The sequence below is a fragment of the Aricia agestis genome, chromosome 9 (genome assembly GCF_905147365.1).
Source record: "Aricia agestis chromosome 9, ilAriAges1.1, whole genome shotgun sequence".
NCBI classification, from domain to species: Eukaryota; Metazoa; Arthropoda; class Insecta; order Lepidoptera; family Lycaenidae; genus Aricia; species Aricia agestis.
The window spans coordinates 5145668-5163710 of NC_056414.1; the positions used below are offsets into that span (position 1 = coordinate 5145668).

Genomic DNA, 18043 nt, shown 5'->3' on the forward strand with positions numbered 1-18043 from the left:
ATATCGCCTGAAATGTTTGTAACCAAAATGCTAATGCTTTTGTCCTATAAAATATCTACTACAAAACTTTCGAAATTCTATACGTCTATATTCAAATGTGGAATATTAGGGTCACGACTTACGCAGTTCCTCGTTAATTAGTTGCTCATGTGCGGCACTGGTACTACTAGCCACTCGTACCTTCTACATGTACCTTCTACTGTAATACAAATTACGCTTCACGATAAATTGCTTTTTATTTTTAGTGCGAGGAAGGTGATTTGAAATTTGCGTCATGCACAGTATAAAACGGTATTTCATTATTTTTCGTTTGTTCGAGATCGTACGGCTTCCCGTCGAAATTGAATTTCTCAGAAGCGTTTGATACAAAATTGATAGGAGATATTTAAACGGAGGTCCGAGTCGCTCGGTGAAAGCCACGTCCGCCGCGAGATGCGAGTGCGTGTGGGTAATAGACGCTCAATTTGAGTTCGGGACCGGACGCCGCAGCCTCCACCTGTCTCGCTCCTTTGTTTCGGCTCGCAAATGTCAGCGGAGGTCATCTAAATAAAGACGTTGCCGTTCGATTTCGGTCCCGATCCCCGTCTAGACGATGCGTTGTATGCGACGTCCGATCGATTGTACCGAGCCTCAGACGGTCATCGACCCCGCGGCGCATCTGTGACGTCACGCTCCGGTGATGCGCTCCTAACCTTACGGATGTTGACAATGCGTCACTTTTTGTTGGCCGCGTCTCGGGCCTCGGCTCTACCTTCCCGAGTCTCCGAGCTCCGGCATTCCAAATCCAACATTTTTGGGCTTTCGTGTCGTCGAATTCTCGAATTTCAGAGTCATAAAAAAATTCCCATTCTTAATCAATTGTTAAAACTTAAAAGTAATAAAATTGTTTTTGTAGATTGCGTGGATAATAAAGTCTGACAATTTAGCGTGACCGTCGACGGTATTTAGTTTTACGACGGTCATTGCACCATCTACGTAAACGTCGGTCGACCTTAAAGGACGCAAATTTTTAAAATACGTTGCCCCTTTTAGAAATGTTTCGGTCGACTAATTGTTCCTCCCCAATTTCGCTTAATTTGTATGGCTTTCTCGTAATTTTTTTTGCGTTGCGTAATATAAAATAAATATTTGTATTGACTAGTGCCCCATGCCTAACTATGTCCATGGTTTTTTACGAATATGTACATAAATAAATTCTTACAACAATGCTTTACGCAGGTAGAGTTTATTGTGTTCCAAATGTTTCGTGTTGTAAATCATTCGCTGTAAACGCTGTAAGATATATTTTCTAGTGAAAGACAACTGAGTAAACATATATTTTATTTAATTCAAGTTATTATAAGGATTTAAGCTGGGTATTGATATTGTATCAAAAATATCGTAACGAATAAAAATATTTAACGCATCAGAAAACAAAATAATTATTGTTTACAAGGTTATCAGCAGTAGAGATTCCTTAACCACTTGTTATTTTTAAAATAATTAATTTGTAATCACCTTCTATTAATTACTTGAGTTCGTTGTCCAGCGCGCCTTTATTTCATTGGTTCGATTCGAATCGATGACATTTTTATTTTTTACTGCTAACCTGTAACAATGTAAGGGCTGCGTTCGTCCACGAAGGTTTCTGATAAAAAGTGCAATTTGCCCCTCATGCCCGCCACATTTTGTTGCAATTAGTTGTAAATAGTAACAGGTTTTTATAGGTGCTACAGTAATAGACACACACATTGCCCATGTGCTAAGGCACATCTGCGGATTACATAACTTTTTTTTTTTCGTGTTGTGTCGATTAGGGCTACGAAGGCATTGCAGATGGCTCTGTACGTGTCGCCCGGATTCTCCCGGGCCGCGGACGCTCATATGCGGCTGGCTCTCATGTTTAAAGCCCGAAGGCACTGGGCAGCAGCCGCCGTCCACTTCAGGAGGGCGAGACTGGCCCCCCACCAGGATGCCACCTTCACGAGGCTGGAGCTGAGCTTCCACGCTGCTCATCTGCTGGAGGCGCGGGGACTGAGGAAGTCTGCGAGAGACGCCTACGAGAGACTTCTGAAAGAGCCGTCGTTGTCGTCGTCTTTGAAGGCTGATGTCTGCCGGCAATTAGGTAAGTTGAAACACTTTTCTAGTTTTTCAATATAAAATTTTGTACTACACGCAGGAATTAATGTCGCACCTGCTTCCATATATTATCTTTACAATGAGGTGCCTACTTAACTTCTGCGTTTTATACCAGTTTAACTAGCCTATTGAGTTTGCAGACTTTTAAATGGAATACCCTAAATAGCCTGATCTTTGAGTTACGGATACTTGTGATACTTCAAACGGCTATTATGCACTTAAAGGAAGTCGCGAAACAATGACCTGCAGTGTTTCAGCAATGGCCACTCGCTATATTGTAAAAGTGAGTTGCATTACAAATGTTTCTTTGCACCGGCCCAGTTTTCGCTTCCGTCGGCCTTATACGACGAGTCGGATGTTGGCACGTGGTAAACTAGCCGTATAATACAGGTTTTTATATAAATAGCTAATTATAATGTGAAACTGGACCATTGTGAACAGGATCTATAGTTTTTTGCCAGTGGATGAAGTTATAAACGGGATATGATGATTAAAATGTGGTCATGAGGATGGTGTAAAGTTACCCAATAGGTTTGACGTTGAAATTACCTTATAAGGTAAACCCCTTTATAATTACTCATTTTATTATATAAAAAAATACTACCAAAATCAGGCTTTCACTTTTCAGTGTTTGTGTGTGTCAAATGAAATTTTAATGATCAAAAAGAAATAAGAGTACCAAAGCCGTAAAATTCTCCGACCCCAAGACCAATCAGAGGACCCAACTGCAGCCTTTAAGCGTCTGCCATGAAGCCCGTACTCCGAGATTTGTACAATGGACAATCGATATCAATATCTCTATTTTAGCAATACGTAGCTTTGTTTACTATCCCCCAGGCATTTGTTGTCGAAAGGGAAGCCGATACGAACGGATGTAAACAGAAAATGCACGGGTGTATTTTTTAATTGATTGATGCGAAAAGCTAGCTCAAATACTAAAAAGTGAAAGCATAAATACGATAGCATTTCACAAAATTCACCAACTTTTTAATTGGTTTAAATTTTTAACTTTTGCTTTTCGAATGGCTGAAAGGTTTTGATGATTTTTTCATGTTTGCTGCCCATTGGTATTGAGTATCAATGGGCAGCAAACATGAAAAAATACTCATAAAGTTTCCTGTTATAAAAACGAATCCGTTGATTTTTTTTTGTCGAGAGTAGATTTATACTTTTGCACAAGAATTAATTCTATTTATGGTATTGTTATTAAGCTCCAAATTAATACAAACGCTTGATGGAGCAAAATATCCAAGCCATGTAAAGACTTTAGTTCTTAGTGAAGAAAATTATTGTTCCGAACTTATGACACACATTGCCATCTAGCGTCAACCAGCCGAACCATTCGGGGAACACAGACAACATAAATCCCACTTCTGACACCAGTTGTTACGTGCTAGGGTTCGAAGGATTTGGAGAGAAAGACCAGCGGGGCTAAAATGGTCACATTTAGCAATTCTTCTCAATCAATTCAGCAAATGAATTGTCAAAACTGTCAAACTGACAATTAATGTCAAATCAGCACAAAAATACAGAAATGAATTGCAAGCAGAGTTGCATTTTGCGATTTTAGAAAAATGAATCATATTATGATTCACATTTCATATCATGATTCTTCAAAGCGACCATTTTAGCCCCACTGCTGACTCTCTTGAAGAATTTATTCACTAGCACTAGGTCTAACACAAAGCACTAGGTCCAAACACTAAGCACTGTAGAGCTAAGCTAATAGTGCCATGTTAGGTGTCCCGTGGCGTCTAGGCACCCAAGAATAAGTAGAAATACTAGAAATGCAAACATTTCAATGCATCAAAAAACCGTCACAATCACACAATCTTTAAGAGCATTTAAAAAATTATAAGTACCTCCTGCTCCTTTATCAGTCATGGGCCAGCATGGGGATTCTGGAAATAATACTATTGTTGGTTTAAAATAGTGGAATAGGGGTATTGGTCGCATTTTACCTCAATAAAACGCACATTACCATACAGTAGGTTCACATGTTATCTAACATGAACCGGTGAGGCCGGAATACTGAGGTGAATGACTCAGGTTTACTGACATTTTAATTGAAATTAAATTCACGGGCTCACGGCTCACATTGTAAATGATATATAGTAGTTCTGCGTAGGTTCTTCTTCAGAGGAAAGCTTACAGACTAAGGGACTGTTTCACGGTTTTCACCACTACCTGATGAATTCCGTATAGGTTATCAACAACTTATCTGTCAGATAAGTCGTTGATAACCTATACGGAATTGAGTATGGAGTATCTATATCTGCCTGTATCTGTCATATAAAAGTTGCGGATAGCCTATCAGGCACTTATCCGGAAGTGGTGAAACAGGCCCTAAGATTTACCTCTACAAAAATAATATGGTATGAAGGTGTAGACAGGAAAGACCTAGCCTACATCTATGGTTAGAGACATAAATAAGATGTATCATGTAGGAGAAGCCGAGGGCCGACAAACCCTACGACAATGTAATAAACCATTTCATTCTTCGCCATCATTACTCGATGGCAAATAATAATTATTGTTTTAGGTTAAAATGATATGGATCGGTGTTCAAAATATTGTAAACAGCATAAAACAGAAATTGAGGGGACTCTCTATATTTTTCTTCCAATTCTTTCTTCAAGAATTCTTATTATTTCTCTACCCTGCCTATATATATTCAGTTTCATAGATTTATTAATTATTTATCACAAACATACTTATTTCTAAAGATTTTACATAATATATTATGTTAAAATCTTTTGTCTGTCTCTCGTGGCCAGTGGCCACACATACATTCCCACATTCCAACATTCTTTCAACTTGGATCAAACGACATGGACTGACGTGAGAGGCCATATTTTTTATATACCATAACATAGTTTGACAAAATATTATAGTCTATTCAGATCCAATATTATAAAATAAACCACAGGAAAATGTTCAAATCAAGAGTGAAATTGATATAGCATCGTATTCGATTTGTTTTTTTTAACAATTGAGTCATAAGTCCAGTTAGTATTAGTCCCTATTAGTTAAATAAGTTCTATTTTTAAACATTTAGGGAACGTTTAGTTATGATATCCGCCACAGAAAAGGTAGAACTCTGCGATATAATAGACGAAATGACAGACAAAGGAAATCTGACTCTCCCATCTCTAGGCATACAGAAGGCATGCTAAAACTGTTGCATTATAAAATACCAGTAATAGTAAAAATATTAATTGTAAATTAGAGCTATTCAGCAAATTAATAATTCAATTATTATTATCAATAACATTTGGTACCTCCAATTCCGCGTTCGGGTTTTCCGTCCGGATTTCCGCTACGTAACGCATGATTCATTTGATTGAGGATATAGTAAACGACTCGTCACTATAAAAGTATTTAAAATCTATGCCAAAAGCAATAAAGAAACTAAAGTCCTTGACTTGACTTGACTCTTAAGTAAAATATATTTTACTTAAGAGTCAAGTCGTAACTTTAACCATAAATGAACAATTCAATGAAAATAATACATCAATACTGTAAAACCGAAAGTTTGTCTGTTTGTTACTTCTTCATGCCTCAACCACTGGTTTGAATGAAATTTTGTTTTGAGATAGAGTCTTTTGGAGAGTCAGTCTCCAATGGACGTAGAATAGGTTTTCGCGCGGCACAGATTTTTTTAAAAAGTTTTGTACCTGTTTACACTTTTGTATTAAATATATTTCTCAAATTTCTCAAATCAAATGCATTATTTCTTGGCCGGATACTAATGATGATGATCATACTTAAGCCAATATAGATGTTATCTTATTTGGCTTAATGAACACTAAATACCGGGATGTTTTCTTCTTACCGCCAGCGACTAATCCGGCTACTCTTCGACCTTACTACCCGGGGATAAGACTCAAAAGTGACACAATATCGTCGAGTGTCGACTGTACATAAATCTTCTCGGATGAAAGATTTAAGATATGCGAAGCGCTTTCCATCGGCGGCGATGCCAAAGTATTTAAGAAGATTGGTTTTGCGTTAAATTTGCATTTAATCTATGCAAATTTTCGTAATGGATGGGCTTCATTTGATAAAAACATCTCATAGAGAACCCGAGTTATGCTGTTAGTTTTGTAAATCAATGCTCTCTGCTTGAAGTATCACAAGTTTTCTGGCTCAAGATCAGTAAATGGTTAATGTATTGTGGAAACCATTTAAAAGCTGTTCTGAGTTATTCTACCTCTAGAATTTAATAGAAGTATAGTTCATCAGGGTAAGTTCGGACACAGGGTAAGTCCGGATAATTCAAGTTAACGCTAAATTAAACTACAGTTGCGGTACGGTACTACTATTTACGGTCGCAGTGCCCGTAGCGCCAGGCAAGAAAACCTGACTCAGTTAGTGATATGTTGAATTATCCGGACTTACCCTGTGTCCGAACTTACCCTGATTAGCCTCACCTTATACTCAATATATAGGTCATAATTAGTCTCTAAATCACTACAACTAACTCTAATCACCAGGCTGGCTGTTCCACCGGTGCGCGTCGCTAGGAGAACCTGCGTCTCGGGCCCGCGCCGCCATCTGGTGCCTCCAACGCGCCGTGGTAGCGGAGCCCGAGTCCGGAGCCGGGCTGTATCTGCTGGGCAGGTGCTTCGCCTTCCAAGGCAAGGTGCACGATGCCTTCGTCGCGTATAGAAACTCCGTGGAGAAGTCGGAAGGCAACGCGGACACCTGGTGCTCTATTGGGTGAGTGTAAGATATTACACGATTTGTAACAAAACTAAGTGATAATACTTTAGGGTGTGTATAGAGTTCGCTGTTAAGCAGCACTGAAAGAGTATTTTTTTTTTACTTTTGTATGGATAAATTCATGACCCGGGGTCGCTTGCCTTGCTTGCTTTCACAGTGAACTCTAATATAAGAGACACATACACATTACACACCCTAAAGTAATATTACTTAGTTTATTTATTTATTTAAATTAAGGACGCCAAACAGTACATGCATTAAAACCTTGATTCAGCCGAATATCTTGCCCTAGAAATTATATCTCACCATAATAAAAATCTCCTTGTCGTTTTGTATAGGCCAAATATGAATATTGACTACTTCGATTGCCTTGATAAATTTTTGCATGATCATCGTATAGCATACAATCATTTTATAATGATGGGTGATTTTAATACATGTTTAGTCAAAAATGATTCGCGTGCATTTAAGCTTCAGTCACTTTTATCCTCTCATAATCTTCACTTACTTCCAACTAGCACTACCCATCATTTTCCAAATACCATCCCTTCCCAGTTAGACCTTATGGTTGTTTCCTCGCCCAATAATATTTCCACTCACGGTCAACTTACTGCTCCTTTTTCGTACCATGATCTTAATTACCTTTCGTACAAAATCCGCTCCCCAAAAAGAAAACCTCAATCTATGTTGCTGCGTAGTTTTAGATGTATCGATCAGGATCAGTATTACAGCGAGATGCTCTAAATTTAAACTGGTCGTCGGTGTTAAGTAGTCAAACTATTGACGCAAAAATTTATTCATTTAATAAAATTATTTTAGAACTGTATGACCGACACGCTCCACTAAAAATGGTAAAAATAAAACATAACCCTGTTCCCTGGATTTCTGATTCTATCAAGGAGGCAATGGCTGCTAGAGATAAGGCTAAAAAGAAATGTAAGCGCCAGCCTAATGATGCGAATGTAACAAACTACAAAACCTTGCTAAACCAGTGCAACAGTTTGTGCCGTGCGGCGAAACGTCGTTACTTTTATTCACGCCTTGAAAACCGTACATGTGCTGACGCCTGGAAGTTTCTTAGGTCAGTCGGTATAAGGAAAGTTTCCGCTACTTTACCTAATGACCTAGACCTGGACTCACTCAATAACTTTTTTTCTAAGCCACCTGTTTCTCTTTGTCGGGCTGTCAAAAACAACACCTTGAAACAAATATCGAAACTACCAAAAGTAGCCCCGTCCTTCCCTTTTTCCAGTGCTTCGGAATCTGACGTAAAAGCTGTAGTCATGGCAATTTCATCTCAAGCCGTTGGTTGTGATAAGTTGTGCTCTAAAATGATAAAAATGATACTTCCCTCTATATTACCAATCCTTACACACATTTTAAACTTCTCCTTATCCTCAAATTCTTTTCCAGGAAACAGGCAAACATTACCTAAGATCTCAAATCCTACATCCTTATCCTCTTTTCGCCCAATTTCTATTTTACCCTTCCTTTCTAAAGTCTTGGAGCACATTGTTCATAAGCAATTATCCGCATTTCTGAATAAAAATAAGTTAATAAGTCCCTTACAATCATGTTTTCGTCCAGGACACAGCACATGTTCAGCACTATTAAAAGTTACTGACGACATACGTTTCGCCATGGAGAACAAATTCCTGACTGTCCTCATCCTGCTTGATTTCAGCAATGCTTTTAATTCTATTGATTTTGATATCCTTCTTGCTATCCTAAAATCTCTTAATTTATCTGCTGCGGCATTAGCCTGGATTGACTCCTACCTTCGTGGCCGATCGCAGCGTGTACAAACAAATGTTACATTTTCAAATTGGTGCAATCTTCTAGCTGGCGTGCCACAGGGAGGAGTGCTGTCACCTCTTCTTTTCTCCATTTTTATTAATGAAATAACTAAAGTAATTACATCTAAATACCATCTTTATGCAGACGATCTGCAAATTTATGAACATTTTTCTATGGCTGACGCTATGTCTGCAGTAAATTTTATTAATAATAACTTACGTCAAATAAGCGAGTGGGCGAAATCAATGGTATTCTGGTTAATCCCGAGAAATCTAAGGCGCTCATCATAGGTAGTAGACGAATGCGTGCGATTCTTCACATACAATCACTACCACCAATCACACTAAATGGTGTACGCATTCCTTTCTCCGAGTCCGCTAAATACTTGGGTGTTACAGTAGATTCTACACTATCCTGGAATGTCAACATTAATGACATCAGTCGAAAGGTCAACTATGTTATTCATTCTCTTAAAGCTATGCAAAACTTTTTACCCATCTCCACCAAAATCACACTCATGCAGAGCATTGTAATGCCTAAATTTGACTATGCAGACGTCTGTTATCCTGATGCTACTGAGGAAAATTTAAATAAATTAGAACGCTTACAAAACCTCTGCATTCGGTTTATATTTGGGCTAAAGAAATTTGACCACATCTCGGACTATCGCAATAAATTACAGTGGCTTCCTGTTCGCCAGCGTCGAAACTATAGGACTCTTAGTCTGCTGTTCAAAGTACTTTTCTGTCCTTCTCCCCCCTCCTATTTGCACGACCTTTTTTCTTTTCCTCATCTCCAGGACGAGTCTTGTAGAACTTTTAGACGAACTCTTCTCCAAATTCCTTCTCACCATTCTGATTTCCTTTCCTATTCTTTCACAGTTCATTCCGCCAGGCTTTGGAACTCCCTACCACCAGAGATTCGTGAAAGTAAAACTTTGGCACTATTTAAAAAGAGAGTCAGGTTACATTATCTGCGACAAAACACGTAAAATATATTATAATACTACTGTTATTCCATGTTAAGTTCATCTATTTAAGTAATTTTTATTGTAAGTATATAAATATTTATTATATTCAATATATGTTATATATAATTATATATATTTATATATGTATATATGTATGTATATAATAATATATTTTATATATATTATAATATTATTATATGTTGTATATGTATATACTTTACTATAATATTACTAAATAAAAATAATATACTAAGTTTATCTTTACTATTAATAATAATTTACGGGTGCACACTAATTTTTGCATATTATATTTTTACAATCACACATTCCTACTTTCACTCAGGTCTTCTGGAAGACATTCCATTTTGGAATAAGATGTACCTTTGTACAAAACATATTTTTAGTTTTAAGCTGGTTTGTTAACTTCTATTTGTGTGTACATAAATTGTAAAATAAAAATAAATAAAATATATAAGGCAAATGAATCTAATCTAAGCGGATGTAAATCCGATCTAATAATAGTGTAAACAGTTTTAAAAATATAGTGAAAGCTGATAAAAACGGCGCTGTATATTTTTTTTCGCAATTGCACGGATGCCTCGAGCTTTTTGCGGAAGCCAATTAATTCTCACTGAATAAATTATACTCAGTTCACAGTTATTTTCCCTCTGAGAGTGAGTCTTATGTCGTTGGTACAAGGATCATTGCAGAGGTAAAATAGTTGTGGACAAACTGTAAGTGGTTAAATATTAAATGTTCATTCGAGCGGTTGTGGGATTCACACGAAAATTGTTTGCGTTGAAAATTGGTCATCGATTGTTTCATGTTTTGATGAGCTTTTCTGGCTCTGAGCTTTTTCGATGACTTAAAAAAACGAAACGAGTTAAATACTTTGTACGCTTTTCGATTAAACATGAATACATTTAATCCAACATGAATACAGTTTGGAACAAAATAGTATCATGAACCGCAAACAAAAGATTTTTGGTGTTTTGATCAATCAAACAATTCACGTTGGATTGATTGACGAATGATCGGTATACGGATCCAAACCGTGTTAAAGCAGTATTGATACTGATAAAAATAATACAAAACTACAGTACCCTTTATTAAAATTTAAATTCTAGGTTCCATCTCCAAAATGATACTGACGCCTTTATATGTATTAGTTAATGTGATTATTTCCCCCGCAGGGTGCTCTACCAACAACAGAACCAGCCGATGGACGCACTCCAAGCGTACATCTGTGCCGTCCAACTGGACAAGGGCCATTCCGCAGCTTGGACGAACCTCGGCAGCCTATACGAGAGCTGTCAGATGCCGCGCGACGCGTTCGCGTGTTACAGCAACGGAGGGAGCGCTGCAACAGCGAACAACGCGTCGCTGCGGCAACGACTCGCGTTTTTGAGATCGCAGTTGGCACATGCGCCCATGCCGAGCGTTACTGGCAAGTGAGTGTGCAAAGAAAAAAATAAATAGTTTTGGGTAGGAAAACTCAAAAATAAAATGGCAAAACAACGATATAATATTTTATATATTCATATAGCACATCTTGGGAGTAGGATGGCTGCTTGCAAGGCTGCTTCTACATTTATTATATGTGTATTCATGTTGTATAGATTGTATAGATTAAGTTATTTACATTGTAAATTTTATTTTTTTTAAAGACAAATTTTCCACTTTTTTACTAAAAAGTGGCCCCGTGCGAGTTTCTTACGCCGGTTCTTCTCACCGGGTTAGTTCCCGAACCGGTGGTAGGCAACATGTAGTTCAACGTTCTGAAAACATTTGATTCAAATTTATTCAGAAATGAGACAATTTTTATTTATTTACAAAATTAGTTTGCAATGCTGAAAACATAGTTAGCAATGATAAAAGTGATTATTATGCAAAGAAAGATTGAAACCTTGTTTTGTAAAAAATATAAAAATAAATGGCACAGTGTATGGCAAAACAACGACGCATTTTGCTAAATTGAGGGGTCTATATTATGATATTATAAACATTAGGTTCGCAACGGTGATTTTTAGTTAACTGTGATGTAATGGGGGTTATACAAAAGCGAAACGGTGAAAAAAAACGAAATGCGATAACAAAGAAGACACAATATTATATAGACGTTCTATGAGTAGGTTTAAATGAAAAACCTTATAACTATAAGTTATAAGGTAATCATTTATTGCAAAGTTAGGCAACCTAAATTATGCTAAAGCAACTACGAACTTAAACACTAAAGCGAAGCTAGTGTACCTAGATATAAGCACTGCATCCTATACAAAACAAGGCCACGGAACAAACGCACTCCCTTCACCGTTGGATATCTTATAAATGATTCACTAAGCTGTAACGCTAATAAATTTCAAAATACAAGCATAAATATAATATGATGTATAGATAGCGATCGTGACTTAGCCTCAGAAATTCTGAATAGTTAAACATTCATAGAGCTTCAAAGTTTGAATTAACAATATTCCCCTTGAGATTGATATTTCATATAAGCTATGGGCTAAGGCTGCGTCCCCATCAGACACGGCGCGGCGCCGGCACCGTGTTACGGCACGACGCCGCGCCTCCACCGTGATACGGTATGGTGCCGCACCGTGTCACGACAATATCGACTGAATAGGGACGCACCGTACGCGGCACCGTGACACGGTGCAGCGCCGTACCGTATCACGGTGACGGCGTCGTGCCGTAACACGGTGCCGGATCCTAGTGATATTCATGATAGGTGCTTATCAGAAACAGGTCATAATCCTCGTGCTTTGTTCGCAGGCGGCGCCCTCTACCGTCGATCGAGGAGGCATGGAATCTCCCCATATCGGCGGAGATGTCGTCGCGCGCGCCCAAGCCGGCGCCGCCGCCGTATCCGGGCCGCGCGGAGGCCCCGCCCCTCACGCCCGCCCAGCTACAGACCCTACAGTACCTGCAGCGGAACGCGCACAACCTGTCGCCGCAGCAGCAGGTATGTCAGCTGATTGTTCTGAATTTGAATTACCTTTTCAGCGCCTATGATTTTTTTAGAAGTCCAAGCTAGAATTTGATTTTTAAAAGTAAGAATATCGGATCTGTTGTAGGTGACAAAGAAGTGTTTAGTATTTACTTTTAAGGCAAAAACCAATCCGCGGCAAAAAATATGTGTCTACCCTTACTAATAATAAATCCAAAGTAATAAAAAATCTAAAAAGTACAGAAACATTCATTTTCACATAATTAGTATGAATATTATTGTTGTGTAAAAATTTTCTATCCGTGTCTATCAAGAAACTTTTCTAACAATCAGGCAAAACAGATAATTGTTTACTTAGTGAAAGGGTTACAGGTGATTCAGTTTATGTAATGAAAACATAAAACGGCTAATAAAACGACTTTTTTTTTCCAGGCAATGATGCAGCAACTACTGTCGCAGTACCGATTGGCGCAGGCGGCGCGGGCGCGGGCGGTTTGTATAATATAATATATTATGTATATTATATTACGTATACATGTATATTATACATATTAAATCCCATACCCCGGCGGCAGGTTAGGAAGCCCAGTTAGGGAACCCAATAACCACGAGTGTGTGCTAACTGTGTGAATGTTTACAGGTTGCGAAAAGCGAAAGTAGCGCCTCTAGCGGCGACAACGCCGAGTCCCTGGCTGAGGACTTGCTGAAGAAGTTCTCGGACACTCAGCCCGAAATCAAGAAGGAGCCTGTCAGCAGTGAGTGTCGTTTTTAGGGTTCCGTACCCAAAGGGTAAAAACGGGAGCCTATTACTAAGACTTCGTTCTGTTTTTTTTCATGAAATAAGGGAGCATATAGGTCACCTGATGGAAAGCAACTACCGTCGCCCATGGACACTCGCAGCATCAGAAGAGCTGCAGGTGCGTTGCCGGAATTTTAAGAAGTAGTAGGGTAACAGGGAGGGTAGGAAAGGGAATTGGGGAGGGTAGGGGATTGGGCCTCCGGTAAACTCACTTACTCGGCAAAACACAGCGCAAGCGCTGTTTCACGCTGGTTTTCTGTGAGCCCGTGGTATTTCTCCGGTCGAGCCGGCCCCATTCGTGCCGAAGCATGGCTCTCCTACGTCTCAAAAGTCTGTCCGTCTGTCTGTCACCACTCACCAGGCTGTATCTAAAGAACCGCTAGAGCTAGACTTTGAAATTTTCACAGATTGTGTATGTCTGTTGCCGCTACAGCAAAAAAAATATATTTAAGCGGGGCTGCCATACTTAACAGATATGATTTTTTTGCTATTTTTTGCTCGATATCAATAATGGCGATAGATAGGCACTTGAAGTTTTGATAAAAGTCATAATTATATGTGTCCTTTAATAATTAATTATAATATTTATAAATTCAATAAACATTCCCATACAAAAAACACAATTTTTGGCCAGTTTTTGCTGTATGACGGTACGGATAACGGAACCCTTCGTGCGCGAGTTCGACTCGCACTTGGCCGATTATTTTTAATTTCTTTTAATTGGACCAGAAGGGCAATTCCATACGTGACTGACTCTACATTTGATACGACTTGCGTTTTATTTTGTCATATATTATGGTTACTATCATGTTGTTAATATCAATTTTAAGATGGCTTTGTAGCAGATTAAACAAGTTAACTTATGCAGAAAAAATGGTGTACATTGTTGTCTTCAAATAGCATTTATTTAGTCAAACATAAACGTGACCGACACTACATGCAAAAGGAAGTCGTTTCCGAGAGTGTTTGTAAACTCCAATAATCTTCCTCTCTGTCTGCTAAATAACTCTACTTTGTATTTTTATCGATAGTTCATGAAACAAACTATTATAAAATGGTTACCTATAACCTGTAAGTTATTTAAAAAACTATTTATTAGCAAAAGAAATTGTGACCGACACTACATCCCAAAACGTGACCGACACTACACTCACTTTGTGCAGGTAAAAGTCGGTAGTTTTACATGACACCTTAAAATTGATGTATCTCAGCACGTACAATATGAACTCTAAAATTATATAAAAGCAAATCAGTAATTAGTTAATTCATTAAAATGCTTTTTTTGAACCTTGGAGTTTCGGTCGCTATTACTTTAGAAGGTTTCCAGTTCTGCAGGTCTACCTTACGTTCAATAAAGTTTAAAAATCAATAATTTAATCTTATTTTCTTGCGATATCTGTAAGAATCTTATATTCTACTGCCAAATTTTTGTGACAATTGCTTCCTATTTCCAGACATCGCTAAATTTTGGGTTATATTTGACTTTGAGGTGGTCTGGCAGCTTCTTAAAATAATAATTTAGCTTTCTGCTTCTCTCTCTCTGCTTTCTATAGCTATTTTCGCCATGTATCACTAAAACTAACAAACAAAACGCTACTTTTGGGCGTGATCAACTCTATTATGTGACTGACACTACAAAAATATTTTTTAGAGTTTAGGTGTTAGGGGGACGTCCCCCAGTGGCGAACACTTAAGGTTTTTAGGAAATAGTTCACTAAAGAAAATAAAAATAAAAACTTTTATTCATGAGATCTCAAGAGTAACAGAGTATACAATCAATAGAAACTAACAAAACAGCAATTTTTGCTTAAACATAATTAGGAACTTAAATTGAACTTTGGTGAAAAATAAATCAGTTTCTGAAAGTGGCACCTAGTACCGGACGCATATCCAGTCAAACCCGTAGCGCCGGACATAATCAGCAAATCAAACACCTAGCGCAGATATAGCAACCTGCGCATTCAGGAATGTCTGCACACTCTTCGTGAGCCCACCCATGACAGTTGGACCACTGTATCCAATCTTCGTCGTAGTCTAACGTCGTAACTCATTTTTTGATAACACGTTATCGATCGCTTCTTGTAAGTTCTGTACGGTGGTTTGGTCCCGTACAGAGTAAAGGACAAGTTAGGTTCAATAGGTTTATTGAATCCTTAACTTATGCTAAAATGGTTTAATGGTTAAATGGTAAAGAGAGCACGCGAACCGATTGGCGGCTTGACGCGAACTAGTTAATTAAACTAAATTATAATAACGCGTGGCGGCGTATACGCTGACAGTGCGAAACGTGATGTACTGTCGACAAACTGTTGACCGTACAAGTTCTTTGGGTCTCACTGTCCTTTCTTTTTCACAGTCTCAATTTTTTTAGTTTTCGACAGTATTTTCTGTAAAATAAAATTATTTTAGGTAAAAAATATCAATGAAAATAATATACCTAAGGAGCATGTTCGTGTCCGGTACTGGGGGAAATGCCCTTGTCCGGTACTAGGGGACGAGAACGTCTAAAATTAATGCAATTCATACAAATACTACTATAAAAGTTGATATTTTTTTTAGATTACATGGAATATGATGTCATGCTTTGGGTATAAGAGAACGTAACATAGTAGTATATAAAAAACCAAAAGCTTAATAGTTACCTGAATCTAATGCGGTGCATCGTTTTCCCGCCAAAACAAACAAAAACCCTCTCTAGCTTACGCTCGCGGGCCAGTGGCCTGCTGCCCTATGAGGTCCGGCGTTGAAACCATCCCCCGCACCCCTCTCACACGTCTTTCAAACCACCGCATTTTGAATTATCAAAATATTACTAGTGTCCGACGATAGGTGCCGCCCGGCGTTAAGGGACTTCCCCCTATAAAAAAAGATGACAAATTTTTAAGAGGATACAACAGGGGCTAGAGAAATGAAAAAAAAGTACGTGTAATATCTATAGCTGTCTCCCTTACCTCAAGCCTATACCGCAGAACGCGATAGAGACAACTGCAGAAAATCCAGAAAATCAACGATTCGTTGGCCCCCTGATTCCTTCTCCAAAACTTAACCGATTTAAGTACTTTTTTCATTAATGATTAAAAAAAGGCTTGAGCTGTGTTCCTATGTTTTGCTTTTTTTGTATAATCTAGCCAAATCTGTTTTCTGGACGTTTGAACACAGTGGAAAATCTGGCCATTTTTTTGGGTTTTTGAACGTTCATATCTTATTTAATAATTAAATTATGAAAAAAAGAAAACATAGGGACATTGTATTAGTGGCCGTAGATATTCAGGAAAAAAATTATAACTCTACTAGCATTATCCAGGGAGGAAACAGGGGACAACGTTTGTATGGAAAAAAGGGCGGTGTGGAATCCTCTTAATGCCAGTATCATTTGAGTAAAGGCGTCACGTAGGAAAGTTTCTAATTTTATTGATGTAAAATTAATTTTACTGTAGTTAAAGACAAAAGTAATGTTTTTTTATGTGACCGACACTACAACTCGACACTGTAATCTTACAAGCCTATTATATCTTTTTAAACATTAATTTTCCCGAATCTCAAAAGCTATATCGGTATTTAATTGTGTGAATAATCAGTGTGTAACAAAATATGACAAGAATTTAAAATAGATAACATGAAAACTAAGTCAGAACTTCATCACACAAAACCACACTCAGCCGAGCTCACGACATCATCTCATAAATGGCAGCTTTGCTAAAAAGTAATGCTTAGAAATTGTTGCTTCTATAAAATCCTAATAGTACCATAATGTTGTGACTATAATTAAGTATATTTAATACCAAAATCATTTATTTTCTTAGTTTATGGTAGACTTTTACATGGAACTGCCCAGAATATGTGCCTGAGTATAGCTAGGTTAAGAAATATTTACTAAAATATAATATAAATATAAAATAAAATATAATATATATTCATCACTTTCAAAATGTACTAACGGATACTCTGCCATATTATGGCAGCATATCCTAATAAAGTTTTATAGAAAAAAAAGAATAATTGTCAAAATAATTTGCGTCAAAGTGTCAATCAAATTTTTTGTGTCATTTTAGTATTTTGAATACCTACGTTTTTAATTATTATTTTGTTTAAATATTAGATTAAGCGATAATGTAATTATTATTGAATAAATTTTTATTAAATATACTGCCTGAGTGAAAGAAATAAAACCAAAATTCTTTAAGAAAGTGAAACAAGATTCAAGCAATTAAATGTTTACTGGTGAATAACTTGTACTATCGCAATGGAATAGTTTTTTTATTGCCGTTGTAATATTAACGCTTATTTAATTATAAAAACTAAAACTTTATCAATCTTACGAAATCTTAAGCTATATCGACATATTTTATTTATTTTTTATTTTAAGAGCACACATGATATATTTCATAACAGAAAGTCAGTAGACTATACGTTGCGTGTTGTTACAGCAGAGCCGGCGACTAGCGCGCCCGCCGTGCTGGGGGGCCGGCAGGCCGTGGTCAAGCTCGAGCCGCTCAACACCGACCCCACCAAGCCCGTCACCTTCCACTCAGCCATGAGCGCCAAGCAGATATTAGATGCTTGCAAGTGAGTACATATTATTATGTTTTGCACAATTTGTGTTTGTTGTAGGAAAGTTTGTAGGACCGTGTAAAAATAATAAAAATGTACGTAATCTAGTATTACCTACCTATTTAATTTAAAT

General features: G+C 37.7%; 1 protein-coding gene across 3 annotated transcripts in view; it reads left to right on the plus strand.

Moving 5' to 3' along the window:
• LOC121730384 (lysine-specific demethylase 6A) overlaps nucleotides 1-18043 on the plus strand; it is a 38725-nt gene that overhangs the window by 17933 nt on the left and 2749 nt on the right. For 2 of the 3 annotated variants that reach the window (XM_042119404.1, XM_042119406.1), the window contains 7 exons: nucleotides 1797-2104; nucleotides 6615-6840; nucleotides 10804-11061; nucleotides 12386-12575; nucleotides 12993-13052; nucleotides 13201-13315; nucleotides 17787-17925. In XM_042119404.1, the coding sequence (XP_041975338.1) occupies nucleotides 1797-2104; nucleotides 6615-6840; nucleotides 10804-11061; nucleotides 12386-12575; nucleotides 12993-13052; nucleotides 13201-13315; nucleotides 17787-17925 (1296 nt within the window). The remainder of the gene's footprint in view (nucleotides 1-1796; nucleotides 2105-6614; nucleotides 6841-10803; nucleotides 11062-12385; nucleotides 12576-12992; nucleotides 13053-13200; nucleotides 13316-17786; nucleotides 17926-18043) is intronic. The other variant, XM_042119405.1, reaches the window with a different exon arrangement.